Below are 21,232 nucleotides of genomic sequence, written 5' to 3' on the forward strand. Positions count from 1 at the left end.
ATTTCAAATGGTCTTATAGTTTCAATCTTGAATGCACTGAGATTTATATTTCTGCATATTGTCTGAGGTGGAAATTTATTTTATTTTAGTCAATATACCAGCACCATTTATAAAATATCCTTTTTTAAAATGAATTAAAATTACACTTATATAGTACTCTGGACCAGGCAGTGTTCTAAATATTCATTCATTCAAAAGTCATGACAACTCTGTGAGGTAAGCACTCACATTTTACAATGAGAAAACATGGATGGCAAAATTAAAAAGGTGGCCTCACACATTATAAAATTCAAATGTAACAAAGATTTGATTGGAAGCCAGATATTATGGCTCAAGACCACATTTCTCCAAATCCCTAGATCACATTGTTTTTCTTTATCATACATTAAGTTCCCATATATAGTCATGTGTTGCATAGTGATGTTTTCATCAATGAAAGACCACATATATGGTAGTGCCATGAGATTATAATGGAGCTGCAAAGTTCCTATTGACTAGTGATGTAGTAGCCAAAGCATTATCTTCTGTTTGTTTAGACAATATACAAATACCACTGTGTTACAATTGCCTGCAGTATTTGGTACAATATGCTGTATAGGTTTGTAGCCTAGGAGTGACTGTGTATTGTAATGGACTGTACCATCTAGGTTTGTGTAAATACACTCTGTGATGTTCACACAATATCGTTTATGATATTTTTCTCAGAACATATCCATGATGCATGACTTTACTTGTATCTATTTCTGAAATATCTATTTACTTCATTTAACAATTTTATCTATTTGTATGTCACTTTTATTGTGACATTTATGGTAAATTTTAATGCTGGGTGATCTCAATATTACTAGCTTATTGATAACTCTAAGTTGACTGATGGTAATTATCAGGGATTAGTTTTTATATGAATATTAAAATGATTTTACTTTATATCTCTCAAAAACCAGAAAAATGGGAATATGCTGAAAATTGTAATATATTTATATTTTAATTTAAAAATAATTGATATTTCTATATTAAATCTTCCCTATAAAACAAGAGAAAAAAATCTTCCCTACAAAATTATAGTAAGTTTATCCATTTATCAAGTGTTTATGCTCTTATATAAAAATTATATCTCATTTAATATGAATTCAGTGTTTTTGGTTCAATTTATTCCTAGGAATGTTTGCAACTTTGATATGTATATGATACATACTAGGTTGAGCTATAGGAAATTACAATCAAATATCAGCAATTTCATAAGACTCATCCTAATGAAAAGCAAACCACATAAAATCTAATATACATAACAAAGTCAGTAAATTCATTTAAAAAATGGATGTCATGATATTTCTAGGATCTTCTTATATATTTCTGATGAACAATGTCTTGATATCAGCTATACAAACACATTACTCACACACACATGCTGAATGAAATAAAAAGTATTATGTGTGTGTGTGTATATATATATATATATATATATTTTTTTTTCTTTGTTTTGAGAGGGAGTCTTGCTCCATTGCCCAGGCTGGAGTGCAATGGCGTGATCTCAGCTCACTGACATCTCCACCTTCCCAGTTCAAGTGATTCTCCTGCTTCAGCCTCCCAAGTAGCTGGGATTACAGGTGTGTGCCACCACACTCAGCTAATTTTTTTTTTTTTTTTTTTTTTGAGATGGAGTCTCGCTCTTGTTGCCCAGGCTAGAGTGCAATGGCGAGATTTGGCTCATTGCAACCTCCACCTCCTGGGTTCAAGTGATTCTCCTGCCTCAGTCTCCTAAGTAGCTGGAATTACAGGAGCCTGCCACTACCATGCTTGGCTAATTTTTTGTATTTTTAGTAGAGACAGGGTTTCACTATGTTGGTCAGGCTAGTCTTGAACTCCCGACCTCAGGCAATCCACCCTCCTCGGCCTCCCAAAGTGCTGGGATTACAGGTGTGAGCCACTGTGCCTGGCTCTAATTTTTATTTTTTTTTTTGGAGAATTAAGACATTATTTGTATTTGAGACAAGTGCCCAACTGGTTTTCAAATTGTGCTCTGAGTACTACCAGGCATGAAATAAATGTCTAGCTAAGAAGTCTATGTTCTTTTAACTTCACTTTTTCATTCAACTAAATGTATTCTTTTCTAGTTGGTTTATATTTTTACAGAGAACTTCTATGCAAAATTTCATTTCAAATACTGTATAAAAAAGAATTTTAGAACATATAGACTTGTAAGCCTATTATTTCAACTAATGCTAGTCATTCAACAAATATTTACTGAGAACCTATTATGTTCCAGGCTAATGCTTCACATACATCAGAGAATAAAACAGAAGAAAACCCTATCCTCATGCAATTTACCAGGAGAGTAAGGCACATAATATACAATAAACATGATAATAAGCCAAGTATACACTATTCATGAGACATAGGAAAAAAGCTTAAAAAACAGCAAGATAAAGTGAATCAGGAGTATCGGGGTACGGAGAGGCTAGGTTGCCATATTAGGGAAGTCATGTTGGAATAGGTGAAGTTTGAACAGCCTTGAAGGTTATTAAGATGCTAGCCAAGCAGATCTCTATGATAAGAGAATTTCATGTAGAGAAAAACAAGAGACAAATACTGAGGTGAGGGTATGCCTAATGTTCACAAGGAGCAGCAAATGTCAGTGCGGTTGGGCCAACATGAGTGAGGAAGCCAGTGGCAGGAAATAAAAAGACAATGTGGCAAAGGCCTTATAAATTAACAAATGTCATTTTGGAGATGTTGGCTTTTACTCACTGAAATAGTAAACTATTTCATGTGGCAGTAAAGAAATAAAAAACAAACTTATTTTTAAAGGAACAGGTTAGGGATAGTTTTGGGACTTACTGCATTTAAGGTGTCAATTAGATATGTTAAGAGAAAAGGCTGAATGGGGAACTGGATATAGTCCGGAGCTTCACTGTGAGATCTGCACTAGAGATAAAGGGGAACACAAGTTATGTGGGTCCTGAAGCATATACAATTTTAGAGGACATCTTTGGGAAACAAAATTTAAAATTATGAACATAAAATTAGGTAATAAGTCTGCACATGTGAGGAATAATAAAGATTAAGCTTCTTTAGTTTATGGCTGTTATGGTTTGAATGTTTGTCCATTCCAAAATTCATGTGTTGGAAACTTAATCCTCAATGCAACAGTTTTGGGAGGTGTGGGGCCTTTTGGGAGGTGTTTAAGTCATTAGGGCTTTATTAATAACACTATAAAATAAGATTGCAGGAGTGAATTTTCTCTCTTCTGCTCTTCAGCCGTGTAGGAACACAGTGTTCATCCCCTTTTTGTACTTCTGTCTTCTGCAATTTCAAGATACAGCAAGAAAGCCCTCGTCAGATGCCAGTGCCTTGATCTTGGACTTCCCAGCCTTCAGCGCTGTGAGAAAAAATTTTCTGTTCTTTATAAATTACCATGTCATGTATTCTGTTACAGCAGCACAAAATGGACTAAGGTAAATGTACATCTGTCTCACAATGGAGACATAAATTTTACAGATGTCAACATATAAAAGGCAAGGTAATAGATAAGGAGAAATAAAAGACTCAAAAGAACTCCCAAGTATTGAGACCTGAAGCACTTCATCGTTAAGTAGATAGGAATAAGAGAATAAACTAGCAAAGGATTCTGAGAATAAGCAAAGTGGAACCAAGCAGGAGGAAAATCAAATGTACATAGTATCCTGGAATCCAAGTAAAGAAAGTATACCAAAGAGGTGGAAGTGATAAATTTTAACAAATATTGTTGGTAGGCAAAGTAATATGTAGACTAAGAACAGACTACTGGAATTAGCAAAGTAGTCATCATTGATATCCTTGGCAAAGAGTTTTGATGGAATGGTAGAGGAAAAAACTTGACTGACGTGGATTCAAGAATGGGAAGACAGACACTGGGAGCTAGAGAATAGAGACAATACTTTTGTAAGTTCTAATACAAAGGAGTAGACAAAATAGGGCATTAGCTGCTGGGAGAAGTGATATTAAGAAAGTTTTGTTTGGTTTTCTAAGATGAGAGAAAAAACAGTCGTGCACTGATGGGAATGAATCTGTAGAGAGCAAAAACTTGACAGAAAAAGAAGAGAGAAAAGGTAGAATTGCTGAAGGAATGTTTTGAGTAAAGGAAGAATGAGGTTTAATGGATAAGTAAAATGAATGGTTTTAGACAAGAGCAGGGAAAATTCACGTATGGTAGTTGATGAGAAGGCGGACTATATGAGTATAAACGCTGCTTGCTTCATTAAGTATTTGTTAATATGAGTTTGTGAGTTCACTTTGGATTGCTTCAGTTTTCTCAGGGAAGTAGGAAGGTCATTAGCTGGGAGAGAAAAAGAGGCAAGAAACATTGTGGGGGTGGTGGTTGGGACAATTCTTGGAAGACTCGCTGATCTTTAAACACTGGTGTTACAATGTGTACAATCTTCTCCCCGTGAGTGTGAGTGGGGCACATGACTTATGTCTAACTATAAGAGTATGGCAAAAGTGATCCAATGTCATTAGCATGATTAAATTACATTGTAGGGTAAAGGAGGTACGAAAGTTACTCCTGTGATTTTACTCAATATATGACTCCATTTTTGCTGGCACACAATGAAGAGAGAGTCCTTACTGGCCTTGCAAGACACAAACAGTCAAGTTTTGAAGGCCCTGTGGAGAGGGTCATGTGGCAGGCCACTATGGGTGGCCTCTAAAATCTGAGAGTTGCCTGTAGCCAATAGCCAGTTATAAGTGTGGCCCTCAGTCAGACAGGTTAAAAAAAAAACCAACTCACAAAAATTGAATGCTGCCAACAACCTGGATGAAAGTGGAAGCACATTAGTCAAACCTCTAGATGAGAACGCAGCCCAGCTGACACTGATTGCAGCCCTGTGAGATCACAAGCAAAGGGCTCAGCCCGCACGGCTTAAGTCATGCCTGGGCTCTTGACCTACAGAAATTATAAGAAAATAAATGTGTGCTGCTCAACAGAAAATTAACTAATACAGGCTTGAAAAGAGAGGAGAACTTGTGAAATAGTCACCTAGAAAATAAGAAAGTGAATGGGCTTGTGAATGACAGAATTAAGAATCTATTTGAGACTTGTGGACATGAATTTAAAGTGAGACCAGTTATTTTAATTTTTCTGCAACCAAAGTAAGGGTGCTATATACGAGTTACTTATTTTCATGTGTTTTATACATTTTGATAAATGTTTATTATATAATTTCAAACTTATCAGTAAATAAACAAATGTTTATAAACAAATATTTCTGAAATCATTTTTTTATTATTTTCATGAAATTTCAGAAAAATTCCAGGAGAGCTAACCACAAAGACCCCAAGGTTAAAACCAAAATTTAATTTTTGGTACCACTGATTGATTAACAAAACTATTTTGTTGAATCTTACGGAGTGACTAGGTAACTTAGTATTAATAACTTAGAATTGATTGAATGCTACTGAATCTGTTTTTTTAAGTTTTATTTGCAAGTTTAAACATGTTGCTTTAAAGAATTTGATCTCACTCATAGGTGGGTGTTGAACAATGAGAACACATGGACTCAGGGAGAGGAGCATCACACACTCTGGGTAGTTGGGGTGGTCAGGGGAGAGACAGCGGGGGTTGGGGAGGGATAACATGGGGAGAAATGCCAGATATAGTATGCACCTAAAGTTAAACAAATAAATGTAAAAAAAAAAAGAATTTGATCTATTTACTATATCTTTATATCTGCTTCATATTTAAAATTCCATGTGTAGAAAAATATCAAACTTGTATCTTACAATATGAAACACATGCACAGAAATACAAGTTGTAAAACAGTTCTTATAACTTTTCTTCTTCAATAGGGAAAGAAGAGCAATTTGATGTACTTTTAGGCAACAAGTAAGTGAGTACTCTTACTAGAAAATAATTGTAAATGTTTAAATTAAAGCAGACAGGCTTTGATTACAGAAATATTTTAGAGTTGAAAAAGCAGCCAATGTACTAGAATCTTTCTAAAGACAAAACTCAAAAGCTTTAATATGCCATTTGCTTTATTATTTACTGTTAAAGAATAATCTTTTTCATTATCACCTGACAGATATTTAAGAAACTAAATAAACATAACCTAACATTTATACGATGCTTATTACATTCAAGCCACTGTTCTAAGAAGAGGTAACTGACATAAGAAAGGTTATACACTTTCTTAGGTCAACCCTATGAGTAGTTATTATTTGAATTTCACAGATGGAAAACTGAGACTTAAGGTAATGCCCAAGACTGGAGAGCAATGGCATGATGATGGCTCACTGAAGCCTTGAACCCCTGGACTCAGGCAATTCTCCTGCCTCAGCCTCCAGGTAGCCAGGATTACAGGCAAGTGCCACCATATCCAGTTAATTTTTAAAATGTATGTATTTTTAGAGACACGGTCTTGCTATGTTGCCCAGGATGGTCTCAAACTCCTAGCCTCAAGTGATTCTCCTGCCTCAGTTTTCCAAAGTGTTGAAATTACGAGTGTGAGCCACCATGCTTGGCCTTAACCATCATTTTATAAGGCTTCTCATATGATAGGCTTTCACTTTTAAGGAGGAAATTATTATAGAACAACATTGTAGTCAGAGTCTGTCAGTCTGACCTATGGAAATGTGTTAAGGGGTCTCAAGATTAAGAAAGTAAAATTCACTATGTGCTAAAACATGTCATCATTTTAAAAGGAATAAAAATATTTTTAAATATTGGAAATGCAGATCAAATTTACTCCTTGAATAGTTTTCTGTGTTTTTTATTTTTGGTTTTCTGCATATTGACAATCCATCATTCTTTTTATTACAATTAGCTTACGATGGTCATATTAGAACCTATTTTCTTACCTTGGTTATACACTTTCAGATATGTCAGTATAGCAAAGCTAAATTAATTGAGAATATTGACAAGAAACAAATGAACAACAAAAAAACACATTTCCTTCTGCCCTACTACATGATTAGAATCTACTGGAAAATACTGTTGGGGATAAAATAATTACAAACTATTAATAATATGAAAGATTGATGATTACAATTCTTTCAATGAATTATGGATTCTGTTTTGTTCTTCTCTTATATCTTGCTTCATGATGTCCAGGAGATATTATGCTTCTTAGTACAAGAACAGAAGAAAACAGAGTATAAGTAACACTGTAACAGAGTACAGTGGACAGAAAATTACATATGATTTATTATTTCAAAATAAGAAAATTAAGATTTGGCAGAGGTAAATGTACTTTATCTAGAGAGTAAAAATACAATATTAGTAACAAATATATAATTCGTCTTTAAAAAACATTTTATAAATATTCTCATACTCAAATAAGAGGAAACAAAAGAAAATACAAATTTAGCTTCGAAGGCAAAATTAGTAAGAAGGTTTTCTTTTCTAGATCCAGAGTTTTTTACTTTAAGAAAAATCATTAGTTTTATTTTTATTGTGGTAGTGTTTGTCATGTATACATTTGGAAAAGACAGAATGATAAAGTACAAAAGAAATATTAAAAACATAAAATCAGTTGTTTTCCTAAAAGGTTTTTATACTATATAATTAAAGCTCAGTAAAAGATAAAGTATGTAGGGTGAAAATGTAAGTATATTTTTAAACTTCATGCATTTGTAATACAAGCTTGGCTCTCACTTTATGTAGTACCATTTCCTTCAAAGAGAAGTGCTGGGTTTTATCACTGGAGATGTGTACTTTACTAACCAATTTATTGGGCCTAAAAATGTTTGCATTATAAAATACTTTTGTTTGAAGGGAACACTATTGCATAAAATGAACATCAAACCTGTAGTATAAAATATCATCCTAAATATAAGTTTTGCTTCCAATTATTATATTTAAATCTTTCTTCAAGTTGCAGAAGTTTTAGGATCAATCGGCAAAATAGTTCTGATAGTCTTATATTAGATAATATGCAAAGGCCACATTTAATATATTTAGCAAATACAGTTCAAAGTTAATAATCGGTTAGTCAACTGTATGAAAAATACATTCAACAGATAAGCTTTTGTTTAATATTTAAATAAACCCATAAGCCTTGTATTATTAAAAATAACATTTCTCACCTAAATGAAGCTCAACTCAGACAAAATAAAAATGTGTTTAATAATTTTAATAAGTATATTATTCAACATTTGTCAAATTACAGTATGACTCTGAATTACATAAATATTTTAGATAATCTTCTTGTATTTTTCAAAAATAACTACATTTTTGAGGAATGACCTACAGATAGTATCAAAACAATCATAAATCAACTAATAAAATATATTCTACTTGTAAAGTTTGCCAGTCGATCAATGGAAATGATAGAATTTTTTTTAAATACTAGGAAAACACCATCTCCTGAGTTGTTAAACATTAAAATTACCACAAATGTCAATTCTCAGTTTCTTTTAGATTGCTAGAAATGCTTTTCATCAATAGTTTAAAGTTGTTTATACAGTAAGGCATGTCTCAAATAAAAAGCAAATAAAATTGCATCCACTTTTAAAGATATACCTTTGCTCAATTTATACATTTATTTTTTACATATATGATATCCTTGACTTACATATAAAGAATTCTAGGAAGATACAATAAGGGAGATTAAAAATACCAATTCAATGAATAGCCTAAAAATACCAATTCAATGAATAGTCTTCAGAGCCCCATTGGGTAGTCACAATTTTCAGGAAAAAAAATTCTAGTAGTTTAATATCTGAATATAGTTTTTGTTATCTAAAATTAAAACTGCATATAAAATTTTAGAAATTATTGATATTTCTTTCTTAGGTTATTTGGAATCTGATTATGGTGCATATATGTGAATGAACGAATAAATCCTTAACCCACCATTATCTTTTTCTCCAGTTTGCAGGCAATCACCCGTGAAAAGTATGGTGTAGATGACAGGATGATACTGTACCTGATTAGCTCTGGAGGTGGTCATGGGATCAGATGGAGAGGACTTGGTGGTAGTTGGGGAAGATGGCAATGTCTGGGAAACAAAGCAGTTCAGGAGCAAATCAACCTTTATAAGCCTTAAACTGAGTATTTAAATAAAACAAAATAAAATAAAATGTAATATAACGAGAACAAAATCCTATGAACAAATTTTTCTCCTACTCATTTGGATTTAATGGATTTTAAGATCAATTAAGTAACTAATGCATGTAAACATGCATGCATAAGCATGTAAAAATAAATTCATGACTTGAAATCATGATGGTGATTAATAAAAATTCACATGAGTACTAAAAGTATCCTGACCATATTCATGAATAGTAGTTTCATTTCTTTCCCTCTTGTTTTCTGGGGGAAAAGAGATGTAAAAAAAAATTCAAGAAGTTCAATGAATAAAACCAAAAGAGTCACTTTCCTATCAATGAATACAGTCGGAGATTTGAAGAAGTGGTGAAATGAAGTTTACTTTGGCATAAAAGTATCCACCTACTTAATATGTTGAACATCACCAACAAGTTGATTCCACATGAATTTAGGGATCCATACTTAAAAGCAATTAAATTTGAAGTTCTGAGTTCTTAATATCATATTATCTTCTAAAATATTAATTTTTAATAAATTTAGGGCCCGTCTGAAAATGTAAACATTAACCTCATATTAATAAACAGGTAACTAAAAGCATTCTTAAAAATTATCATAATGTTTTTATCATTTATCCTAAAGAGTAAATTTAATATAGATGAAGAGCATATCTATATTGTAGCATCATCAACTGTTTTAAAAATAAACACAAAAATCTTAGGAATCATATTTATTGTTCACTTCATTTCTAAACATATACACTTGCTAAACATATAATATGTTGTATAAGGCCATCTACACATGTTGAACAATTCATTAAGATATTTTTAAAAGTTCTTGTGTCTAATAGAAAAACCTTAAAGTGCAAGATGTTAAGAACTTTTTAAGTGTCATATGTTTACTAAGCAAAATAGCATTGCTTATGTTACATCCTCAATAGATAATATTTCTAAACAGGTGAAATGGGATAAGTTTTTATACTAAAAATACAATTGTATATAGACATTATATTGTATATTAATATATATTTGTCAAAATTACTCAGATATGAGCAAAAGCATAACTTTAAAGGTTCAGCAGTGAAAGGAAAAGCAGATTAAATTACTTGAAGTCATATTTTTGCATTTAATATTTCAAAAGTTGTTATTTGGGTACAATAAAGTCATTAAGAGAAAAAAAAAAAGAATAAGAAATTCCCAGGCTTCTGGTTAACTCACTGCCCTCCAATAACAAAATAAGACTGGTTCTAAAATCATACCAAGTTTCATACAGACCACTCTTCATATAATTCCTGATTCTTCTAAAGTTAAAACCTAATACTTCTAGGAAACCTAGACCTAATAGTGAGTCAAACCAAGATTTTTACCAAATCATATAAAAAAGGGGGTAGGCGAGCTATCACAATCCGTAAATCCTCAAAATTTTAAAAGTTTTCAATATTTCATTTTCTTTTTTGCTTTTTATGATTAATTCTTGCTATTTCTCAAGAGATATTTTATTTTCAATCATTAAAAATCTCCCTAATGTTTTATTTCCCATGCAATACTTTGCTGAGACATGTGCTAATGACTCCATGCTACTATTTGCTCTATGAATTGAATAGTAAAGGTTTTATTTTTCTACAACTGGTTACAAGTGTTATTACAGAGGATACCTGGGAGAAGTTACATACATGTAAAAATCTGTTCGGTACTAATCTCAGATTAATAATGAGGCTGGTGACTAAACACATGTTAAATAAATCTAGAGGTCATTTCTCCCAGTATAGGTTAGAATCCATGTTGATTAATCTACAAGACGCACAATTCTATGTATGCTGAACTTTTCTACTTCCATTAGAAGAACTACCTAATGGAAAATCATTCTGAAGTACTATTAGGTTTAATATGACCTTCACCTTGTCTTAGATACAAAGTCTCAACAAGGTCTTAATTGCAAAGAACTATGTAGAAAAAGTTTAATCACAAATTAAACTTTTAATTAAAATTAAAATTAAATATTAAATGGCTCACAATTTGTAATCACTTAGATTAATATGATCGTCTGTCAATTTTTATTGCCTTTCTTTTGCTTGGCATATATATGAAATATTGAACATGCATTAATAATTCATACAACTCACATTCATAAAAATTGTCCTTAATAATTGTGACGCTGTTTCTTTCCCACAGGAATAAAATCAACGATTTTAAACTTCTAGACAATATCAATGTGCTTTAAATAATTAAGTTTTCGGTTGGTAAACATCATAATCTGTTAAGAGGTTACATTTTAATATATTAATGGACAACTAAAAATTATGTAAGTTCGGGTTTCAAGTTATAAAACAGTTGAAATGTCACAGCAAATTGTCTCTAAATATATTTTTTAAAGTCTTAAAATAATGAAAATGTAATGAAATAAAGATGTGACGAGTTTTTCAACTATTATTCATATAAATATTTTTAAGCACAAAAGGACACCTGCTTTATAAATTCAATTTACAACAATAAAAATATTCTGGAAAGTTTCATTTCAGTTGGTTTTTTTAAATACTAGGAAAAAAGTATTCTCATAAATAGCTAAATGTAAATATGTTAAAGTAATACTTGTAATGTAAAAGATTATTAAGTTAATGGAACCGGTATGATAATTGTTCTCAATCATATAGATAAAACCATATAGATTTCTTATGATAAAAACCATAAGAAATATTTAAATTTACAATATAAATGTACAAACTGTTTATTTCCTTAATATTTTATTTTTTTATTATTATCATTATTATTTTATAGAGACAGAGTCTCGCTTTGTTGCCCAGGCTGGTCTCAAACTCCTGGCTTCAAGCAGTCCTCTCCCTTGGCCTCCTAAAATGCTGAGGTTACTGGCAAGAGCCACTGCACCTGGCCTGTTCCCTCAATATTTTATAAACAAACTTTTACATCCATTTACTGTGAAGAGTTAATTAAAGTTTAGTGGTTTCATGTTAAACATGCTTTAGTGAAATTTCTGATATACATCATGAAGATGTAATTAACTGAATATCCACATATTATATATTGATATATTAGTTAGAATGAAGTACACATTCCTACAATATTTTTTTACATTTTTCAAATAATGAATGTGAAAGACAAGAGTCATTTTTAGCACCATTTTCTCTTTCAAATGGAAAAGCATAATATATTTTTTCTCTATATTACTTGAACGGCTGTTTAAGAATTCTTTAAACATTGAAGGGTGAAAATACTTATTGCAGAAAAATTATCAACAATTTAAAACAGTGAATTTTTGAAATATAGTTTTTTAAAAAAAATCAAGAATTTAACCATAGGTAATTAAATGTAGACATAACTAGGCTTTTGGAAATAAGTACAAGGTTATTACAAATTACGAGATGAATTCTTGTTAACAAATGACAGTTTTGCTGGGCCAGAGAATATTATTATTAATAAACACTGTAATAAACAGGGCTTGCTTTCAAGCTAGTCTGCAGTAATAGACTGTCAAGAATCTCTGATATTTTATAGGCAAAGTGAAAATAGCAATGAACAACAAATCTCAATTGTAATTCAAGCTGTATTACTAGTGAACTAACATTACTGAAGTAATCACCTTCCTAAACCCCTACTTTGAGTTCTGTTAAATAAATCTGTATACTGTACCATTTAAAAATGAATGAAATATTTAAATATGTAGCTGTAATCTTCAGCTTTTAATTTCTGACAAATATCCTCCCCTTTTTCCAACATTTGAACTGTCTTCCAGCATCTGAACTAGTCAATTTACAATTCTCTTTTCCTATGAATAGCTATATCTACAAGCTCCCTAAGAATCTGTCTGGATTTTTAGTGCAAGAGAGAACAAACTGCATAAGTGACTTCTTCTTCTTCTTTTTTTCCCACAATCTTTCAGATTAATTAAAAGGGCTCCTTAGAAAAATATTAGGCAAATCTGTATTGCACAGGATGTCCTTTGACCAGACATCCAAGGTTTTTCATTATCTGGCTCCAAATCATCTATCTAACATTAATTCCCTTTCAACTCCAACATAAATGTTCCACTTCTGCCAACAGTCTCCTTACTATTCAACAAATATGATATCCTTTTCCCCAGATTCATGTTGTTTCACCTTCCAAAAAAAGTATTTTTCTTTCTTCTCCTCTAATTAGCCTATTCCTCAAGGTCCAGTCAAGTTTTCACCTATTTACAAGACTATTAACTGTCACTCTAGCCTGTATTTCTTTTACAGGCCTCAGACTTATTTAATTAATTTATTAATTTATTTTGAGACCGAGTTTCGCTCTTGTTTTCCAGGCTGGAGTGCAATGGCATGATCTTGGCTCATCACAACCTCCACTTCCCAGGTTCAAGCAATTCTCCTGCCTCAGCCTCCCCAGAAGCTGTGATTACAGGCATGCTTCACTACGCCTGGCTAATTTTGTATTTTTAGTAGAGAAGGGGTTTCTCCATGTTGGTCAGGCTGGTCTTGAACTCCCAACCTCAGGTGATTCGCCCACCGGGGCCTCCCAAAGTGCTGGGATTACAGGTGTGAGTGACCACACCTGGCCAGGCCTCTGAATTTTTATAGCATATTGTTTCCATTGTAGTTTTGGTATATAAACACAATTATACATTTCTATAAGTCATTTTAAGTACTTATTCTCACAAACTGGTCTGCAAGGGCTACAATTTAGTTTATTTTGCTAGTTACTAAGAAGGCATTTAATAAATTCATAATTATTCATGCCCATGAATAATGAACAAATTAACAAGTGCTATTTTTGTCAATTTGTCATGACGACAGTAAAATTTTTGGGGTTAAATGAAATATTTTTTATATCTTACTTTGATCTTTTAAAATACAAGAGAATCTTTAAACATCCATAACCACTTATTTCCTGATGTAGCTTTTAGAAAAAAACACATATATGAATTAAGAATTAAATATTCCACAAGAGCTAATACATCAAATTATATATAAGGCTGTTGTGCTGAATTTCATTATTCTACTATATGAAAGACCTCAGAGACCAGTAGGTACTACTTTCCCAAGAAACTATACTTGTTCGAGAATACCCTCAATTCAATAAGGGCAGTTTTCAATTGGGTAAAATATCTGGTTCATTCAATTTACTTAGTTTAAAACATACAAAAGCATCATACAAAATGTATTTCAATCTATTCCACTGCAAAATTTTAGACATAATTATTTTATACTGAATAACAGCATAGTTTTTCAGAAGTAAAATATTATGGTCATTTATATACTTATTATTTAGAGAATAATTCAGCAAAGAGTATTTATTACATTGGTAAAATTGGATACCTAGAAAGTCAGGGAACGCAAACTTAGAGCAAAAGATCTGACTGATTTATAATATTTTGGAAATACCTTTCACCACTTTACTAGATTTTCCAAGTAAAATTTTCAACTTTTATAATATAAAGAAAATATGTAAGTGTTAAATACAATGTCCTGTTAGATTTAGTGTTGTCTTTTTAATAAATCCTTTTAAATGACATACTGTCACATACATTACGGATTACATGAAAATATTAAATAGTCAACAATAGTTTTAATTCCATGAATACCTACAAGGCTCACAAATGGATGCAAATACGCAAAAGTAAATAAATCACTATTATTTTTATACTTAACTTGAATTCAAATAACATTATCCAAAAAAGACAAATAAAAATAAAGCAAATATTTTAAAATCCTAGTCTTTATAAATCTATACTGACATTGGATATATGATAGCCTGTAAATCTCATAATGCCATATAGAAAATTGGAATTTTAACAATGATTTACAGACCATTATTTGGTGGTATATTTGTTTTTATAAAAAATAATAAAAATTCATATCATTGTCCTGAACATATTTTCAATGGTATCATACTACTAAATTTTATGTTTAAAAAAAAATCAAGATGTTGGCTTCTATCCCTAAATGTTTGAACGTTCTCAGAGAAATTGCAAAAGAAAAGGAGGAACTTATAGGCTGGATTAAGGCAGAAAGCCAACAGAACTTATACTTCAGTGCTTATTCTGTAAACTCTTAGCCCCAGATGACTTTAATACAAGTCTTTAACTATATTCCTACTTTTAAACTCTGGAAAAAGTCACAGTATTACTTTATTCAGTCTTTCAACTATTCTTTGTATTCACTGAGTGTAGAAAAAACACAACTATAAATGGTTATGACAAATAAAATATCCACTGATATTTACAACTGTAAAATATTTATATTCTTTCATGTATATATTAAGGGGTACTTCTTTTAAGACTTACGAAGGGTACATAAACTGAACCATCGGACATCGACAAAAAGTATAATATGAATATTTTTGTAGTATAACAACTACCTACTCATGATTTAAACACAAAGGGATTTTTTTAAAAAAAGTAATTAGTAGAAAATTGGACATCAGTTTATAATTTGAAAATATATTGCCTAATTATCAATTTCTATGTTTATTTCATTAGTCAACATTATATTTACCTCTATATTGGTAAAATTATAATAGATTCATAACACTGTTCAGTATAATACTTTTTCAATTCAGAAACATGAAATTAATAAGACTTTGAGCTACATTTCAAATTTATTACAATGAACATGAATATTCTATAAATTATTCTGTGAATTAATGACTAATACATTTCTTTTGAAGCCATAGACTGTGATAGTAAAATTGTCACAAATTAAGATACTAATAATAAAAGGGCAAAGTAGAAACAGTAATTATGAACATAATCAAATAAATTTATAGATGTAAAGAGCCTGTGGTGGAAGAATCCACCTTATTTAACATGAAATAATGCCATTTTCCCCCTACATCGTGTCAGCCATTACTCAATCTTAAAAACTCACATCGGTTTTTCCCAAGTAAAATTGTTTTTACAAAAAAATCTCATACATTAAATATAAACAATGGCCCTTATGACATATATTTAAATACTACATAAGTTACACAAAACAGAATAACTGATTTGTAACAAAGGACTGTATCGTAGATACATAAATTTACTATACATATTTTTTTGATAAAAAATGTAGAACATGACAATAAAATTAACAAAACAGGAGCCTTTATGTGTAATAACTATCCTGCAAACTACATGTATCACTAAAAATAGGGTAATGGAAATTTTGAATGTATCATTTCAATACTTTGTTTAAAAAGTGATATAATTTTAAATAAATTCAATTCCTATAAATTAAATTTGTGTCTATAAATTTAAAAAGGGCACAAAGAGTCACATAAGTGCTCCTCAATGTAACACTAATAAATGAATAATTCAATTACTCAATAAATTAATTGATCAATATAAGGATTACACCTTGAGAGTCTTTAAATAACTAAATGAAAACTCTGGTATGTTTTATGTATGGTTAAAATAAAAGTTTTATGCTAAGACTTTAAGGCTTCTTTTGTAAGGAACTTATACTATGCCGTAGATATTTCTCTTTGATTTCTCAACTAAACACTCACTTGTTTGATGCGATCTGGATTAACGGTGGTCTGGGGTTGTAGAATGCTGACTGGTTCTGTCTTGGCCACATTTTGGGGCATTTCTCGAATTTTTTCTGCAATGAATCCATGAACTGCATTCAGTGCTTCAACTGTTCCCTGGATCAAGCACACTCGCTCAGTAGTACCTGTGGATAAAAGANTTGACTTCTTAGATTTATTTCCAAGAAATAGTAATATTTTATTTAGGTTTTGCTAAAAGGCAACACTACCATATTGCTCAATATTTTTTCTCTTTATTTTTAGAAAATATTCCATATTTAGCATTTAAAAACTAACTATGAAAAAGAATATTAAAATGCCAAGAAAATAATGTAAAATGTAGAACTCTAATTTAAAACATTTAATTGAACCACATGTAACGTATACATGTCTCTTCTCATGATTCCTTTTGTAAATTCTTTTTTAGTTATTTTAGTCTCAAAAAGGGCATTTGGATTCCAGCAGAATCAGTGGTCCAGAGAAGTTGTGAACATATCACTGATTCATTAACATAACAAATACTTACTGAGTACTTATAAAAGAACTTAGGGTTAGAAACTGGTAACAAGCCAATAAAGATCTATAAATCCAGTTTTCAAAGATCTTCCTCTTCAGGGGCAAAAAACAGACATAAAACCAGATAATTGTAAGACATTATAATCTGAAAATAATGGAGGTAACAACATAGATAGTAGAGTTGTTCCATCACTTATCACACTCTTTCTTTAATCATAGCAACACTCATTACCTGATATTTTACATTTATTTTTTACTTTTTCACTAGAATGTGAGCTCTAGGTGGAATGTAAATTTGTTTTGTTTTGTGCTGTAGTATTCTCAGTGTTTACAACAGCTTCTGGCACATAATAAGTACACTGCAAATATTTGTTGGATAAATGAATCAGTGCTGTCTATATTGATGATATAACCTTAATAAAAACAGAATATTAGGATTAAACATGAAATTTAGATAGTTTATGAAACTTGAAATTCATAAATAATAAAGACATTATTAGTAGTATTTGTTTCATATCTAGTGAATAAAATGAAAATATATGATGCAAGACAAGACCAAGGTAAAATTGGTTAGTATAATACACGGGTCCTATGACCTATTTTATACTTTACAGTTATACATTAAGGCAATAAAAATTAACTAGTTTTTCAGGCTTATTGCAGAAGCCTGGTATTCAACTATAATCTTCTCGGTGACCTAACACAACATATAAACTCGCTTTTAAGAAATGAGTATTTCTTTTGTAAACAGTTATTACAAATACCAAAAGAAATTGATTTTAAAATTTGTGGGGCCGGGTGCGGTGGCTCAAGCCTGTAATCCCAGCACTTTGGGAGGCCGAGATGGGTGGATCACGAGGTCAAGAGATCGAGACCATCCTGGTCAACACGGTGAAACCCCGTCTCTACTAAAACTACAAAAAATTAGCTGGGCATGGTGGTGCGTGCCTGTAATCCCAGCTACTCAGGAGGCTGAGGCAGGAGAATTGCCTGAACCCAGGAGGCGGAGGTTGCGGTGAGCAGAGATCGCGCCATTGCACTCCAGCCTGGGCAACAAGAGCGAAACTCCGTCTCAAAAAATAAAATAAAATAAAATAAAATAAAATAAAAATAAAATAAAATAAAATAAAATTTGTGAAAGATTTTTTTGAATTAATGGAAACATTTTCAATTACCTGACATATTTCCTTTTGGTGCTGCTGCTTCAAAATTCCAAGATACTTTGTAAAATGTTTTAAAATATATTCTGAAGGGCAAATTTGTGAAACTACCAATATTTAAAAAGTCATAAGGAGTTTATACTGTTTTAAAGATTCTGACACACAGACCTATTTTCTAGTAGTTTTGAATTTAAAATAATACTAAAAGAATATCATTAACACTTGTAGAAAAAAGAATTAGATTATAGGAATTAGAAGAAATAAAAGAAAAAATTATAGTGATATACCTAAATTCTCATGTTTTAAACAATGAAAATTCAAATCTATAAAAATTTAAGTTTGCTGGATTTTACAAAATATTTCAACAGAGAGTTCGAATAGCTTTCATTTGTAAAGGTGGATAAAGCCTGAAAAATATAATGTGAGTCTGTGGATTTAATTTTTCCAGTTTCTCTTAATCAGTTTTTCTCATTGTCTATCTTGTTATACGTATTCTTGTTCCTGTATAAAATGATCTAGTTGATGGGGATACTCTAGGGAGTCTTTACAAGGTTGTATTAAGTGTCCAATAAATGACTAGAAAGGATAGGAACTGATCAGTGTAGCTAATACAAAGTGTTCTTATCCAGATCAGCAGACAATACGAAACTTAGATCAGATTACATTCTTGTTTTTGGAGAAAACTACAGTGTGCTCTTTTGTGAATGCCAAAACAGTCTAATTTAAATACAGATTGATTTAAAAAAAAAGAAACAAAACATGGCACTAAATAACTAAAGAGATTATACATCTATGTTGTCATTAGAATTCTGATAATATATACCATGTCAGACCACACAGTAACCCCTACACTTTTCAGATTATATAGGCTAACAGATAGTAAGTGGAAATTACTGAGCCACAAAGAAATGTGATTGTCTAAAGCTAAATTTCACGTGCTAGCACTTGTGGGATATTTGAAAATAGTTCATAGGTTCACAATTGCAGCACATATTGTTTGAGAATTAAATTACATAATTTGCATTAGAACTATTGACATAAAAAAAGGAAAGAAAAAAGGAGATTCTATATCTACCACTCAGAAATGCTATAATCCTCAGAAGAGATGCTGTCATATTCTTCTACTGAACTTATGGCCTTTCCACTCAGAAAACACAAAACCATAATTTTTAGGAGAAGGTCACAAAAAAAGGAGACTGTCAGGTATATGGCCAAACTATGTTTAAAAAATGAGCCCATAAATCATAAAAGTTGCTGCTTTTGTAATTTTAAAGGCTGTTAGCTCAATTAGTGTCAACTAAACTGCCCATTATTTGTCATTTTACTTAACAGTAGCATTTACTTCTCTTTGAAGGAAACTAGCAACAAGAGATGAAGACCAGCTACATAAAAGTACATGCCTATATTTTGTATCAGATAGAGGTATATAAGATACCATTAATTAATTACCTAATTTTTTCAGACAGAGTCTCACTTTGTCACTTAGGCTGGAGTGTGATCTTGGCTCACTGCAGCCTCGACCACCTGGACTCCAGAGTGACCCTCATGCCTCAGCCCTCAAAGCAGCTGGGACTTCAGGCAGACACCACCATGCCTTGCTGATTTTTTGTATTTTTTGTAGAGACAGGGTTTTGACATGTGGCATAGGCTGATCCTGGGCTCAAGCAATCCACCCACTTCGGCTTCCCAAAGTGCTAGGATTACAGGTGTAAGCCACTGCGCCCAGCCTGAGACCATTAATTTAAAACCGTACTTTTAAGAAAAAAATCACAAAAAGTGTAATAAGAAGGGGCAATGTCAAATACAGGCAGTGTTATTTGTAACGACTTTAAGTTTTGATTTAATGCACAATACATCAAATACTAAAAATGCACAGGTTTCTAAAATTACATACAATTACCAGTTTTAATAGCAAAGTTTTCATAGAAGTTTAATATAATATTTTCTGTGCTACTCTAAGTTTCCTTAACTCACTTATACAGTTCCTGTTTCTATCTAAGGTGATCCATCACTTATGCACTGGGCCCCCGGCCCTCTTACCTACCAAGTCCACTGCTTCTTCAAATTAAGAGTTATTTCTTATATCATAATTTTTTTCTATTGGATTACTTCCATCAGTAGGAAATATATTGTAATTTCTACAACTTTTAAAGACATTGACAGGATTAGAAAATTACTCTTTTGCAAACCTAATGACAAAATTAAGTTTGGTAAAGATCATAAATGGATGAAATCATTAGATGAAAGGTTGATATAAAATTTTTGATGAAAACATCAGGTATTACCAACTGACTTTAATGATCTACGTTAACATGATTAGTACAAAAACCAAACATATGCTTCTTTATATGATGTAATATAAAGCACACAGAACCAACTATCATGTACTAAAAAGTAGCTGAACCTAAATCTAATCAAACATTTAGCACTACATTATAGATTAATACTGAAAACAGAAAAATAAATGATACCATAAGGAAGCAGAGACACAAAAATTGTTTATAAGACAACTGATGCAGCTTTGTCAATAAAAAAGAGATAACTCTCTGGACAAAAGAAGGCTTAAAACATATTATGACTAAATGTAAATCAGAATTTGGTTGGATCCAAAATCAAACAATTTTCATTTGACACAATTGAGGCAATGTCAAAGACAGAGTATGAGATAGTATCAAATAATTACTGTTAACTTTAACATGTGAGATTATGGCATCAGTTTACATTAGAAAGTGTCATTTTTTTTTCTTTTTTGAGATGCATACTGAAATATGTACAGATTAAATGTGACTGAACTTGCATCAAAATACTTCTGCAACAACAAAAAATGAATAAACTTTTTAGGCATGACAAATCTTGATATTACTGATAAGATAAAGGTATAAACAAATGCACTGTACTATTTTATATATGCTGAAAATTTTCATTTAATAACATTTAAAAGTTCTCATATGCCTGCCGCAGCATTTATATGAGCCTATAAATTTAACTGAAGGCAAGGCCTGCGTTTGCAGAAATTTCAAGGAGTGAAT

General features: G+C 31.4%; 1 protein-coding gene across 7 annotated transcripts in view; it reads right to left on the reverse strand.

Annotated features, from left to right (window-relative positions):
- The window catches only part of NOVA1 (NOVA alternative splicing regulator 1), a 136,560-nt gene that overhangs the window by 17,765 nt on the left and 97,563 nt on the right, over positions 1–21,232 (reverse strand). For 3 of the 7 annotated variants that reach the window (XM_017537564.2, XM_037741708.1, XM_017537566.2), the window contains 2 exons: positions 16,507–16,673; positions 8,907–8,978 (listed from right to left, as the gene is read on the reverse strand). In XM_017537564.2, the coding sequence (XP_017393053.1) occupies positions 8,907–8,978; positions 16,507–16,673 (239 nt within the window). Of the gene's footprint in view, positions 1–6,733; positions 7,105–8,906; positions 8,979–16,506; positions 16,674–21,232 lie in introns of those variants that run through there. The other 4 variants (XM_017537565.2, XM_037741709.1, XM_037741707.1 and 1 more) reach the window with 2 other exon arrangements.

The sequence above is a fragment of the Cebus imitator genome, unplaced genomic scaffold (assembly GCF_001604975.1).
Source record: "Cebus imitator isolate Cc_AM_T3 unplaced genomic scaffold, Cebus_imitator-1.0 Scaffold104, whole genome shotgun sequence".
Taxonomy (NCBI): domain Eukaryota; kingdom Metazoa; phylum Chordata; class Mammalia; order Primates; family Cebidae; genus Cebus; species Cebus imitator.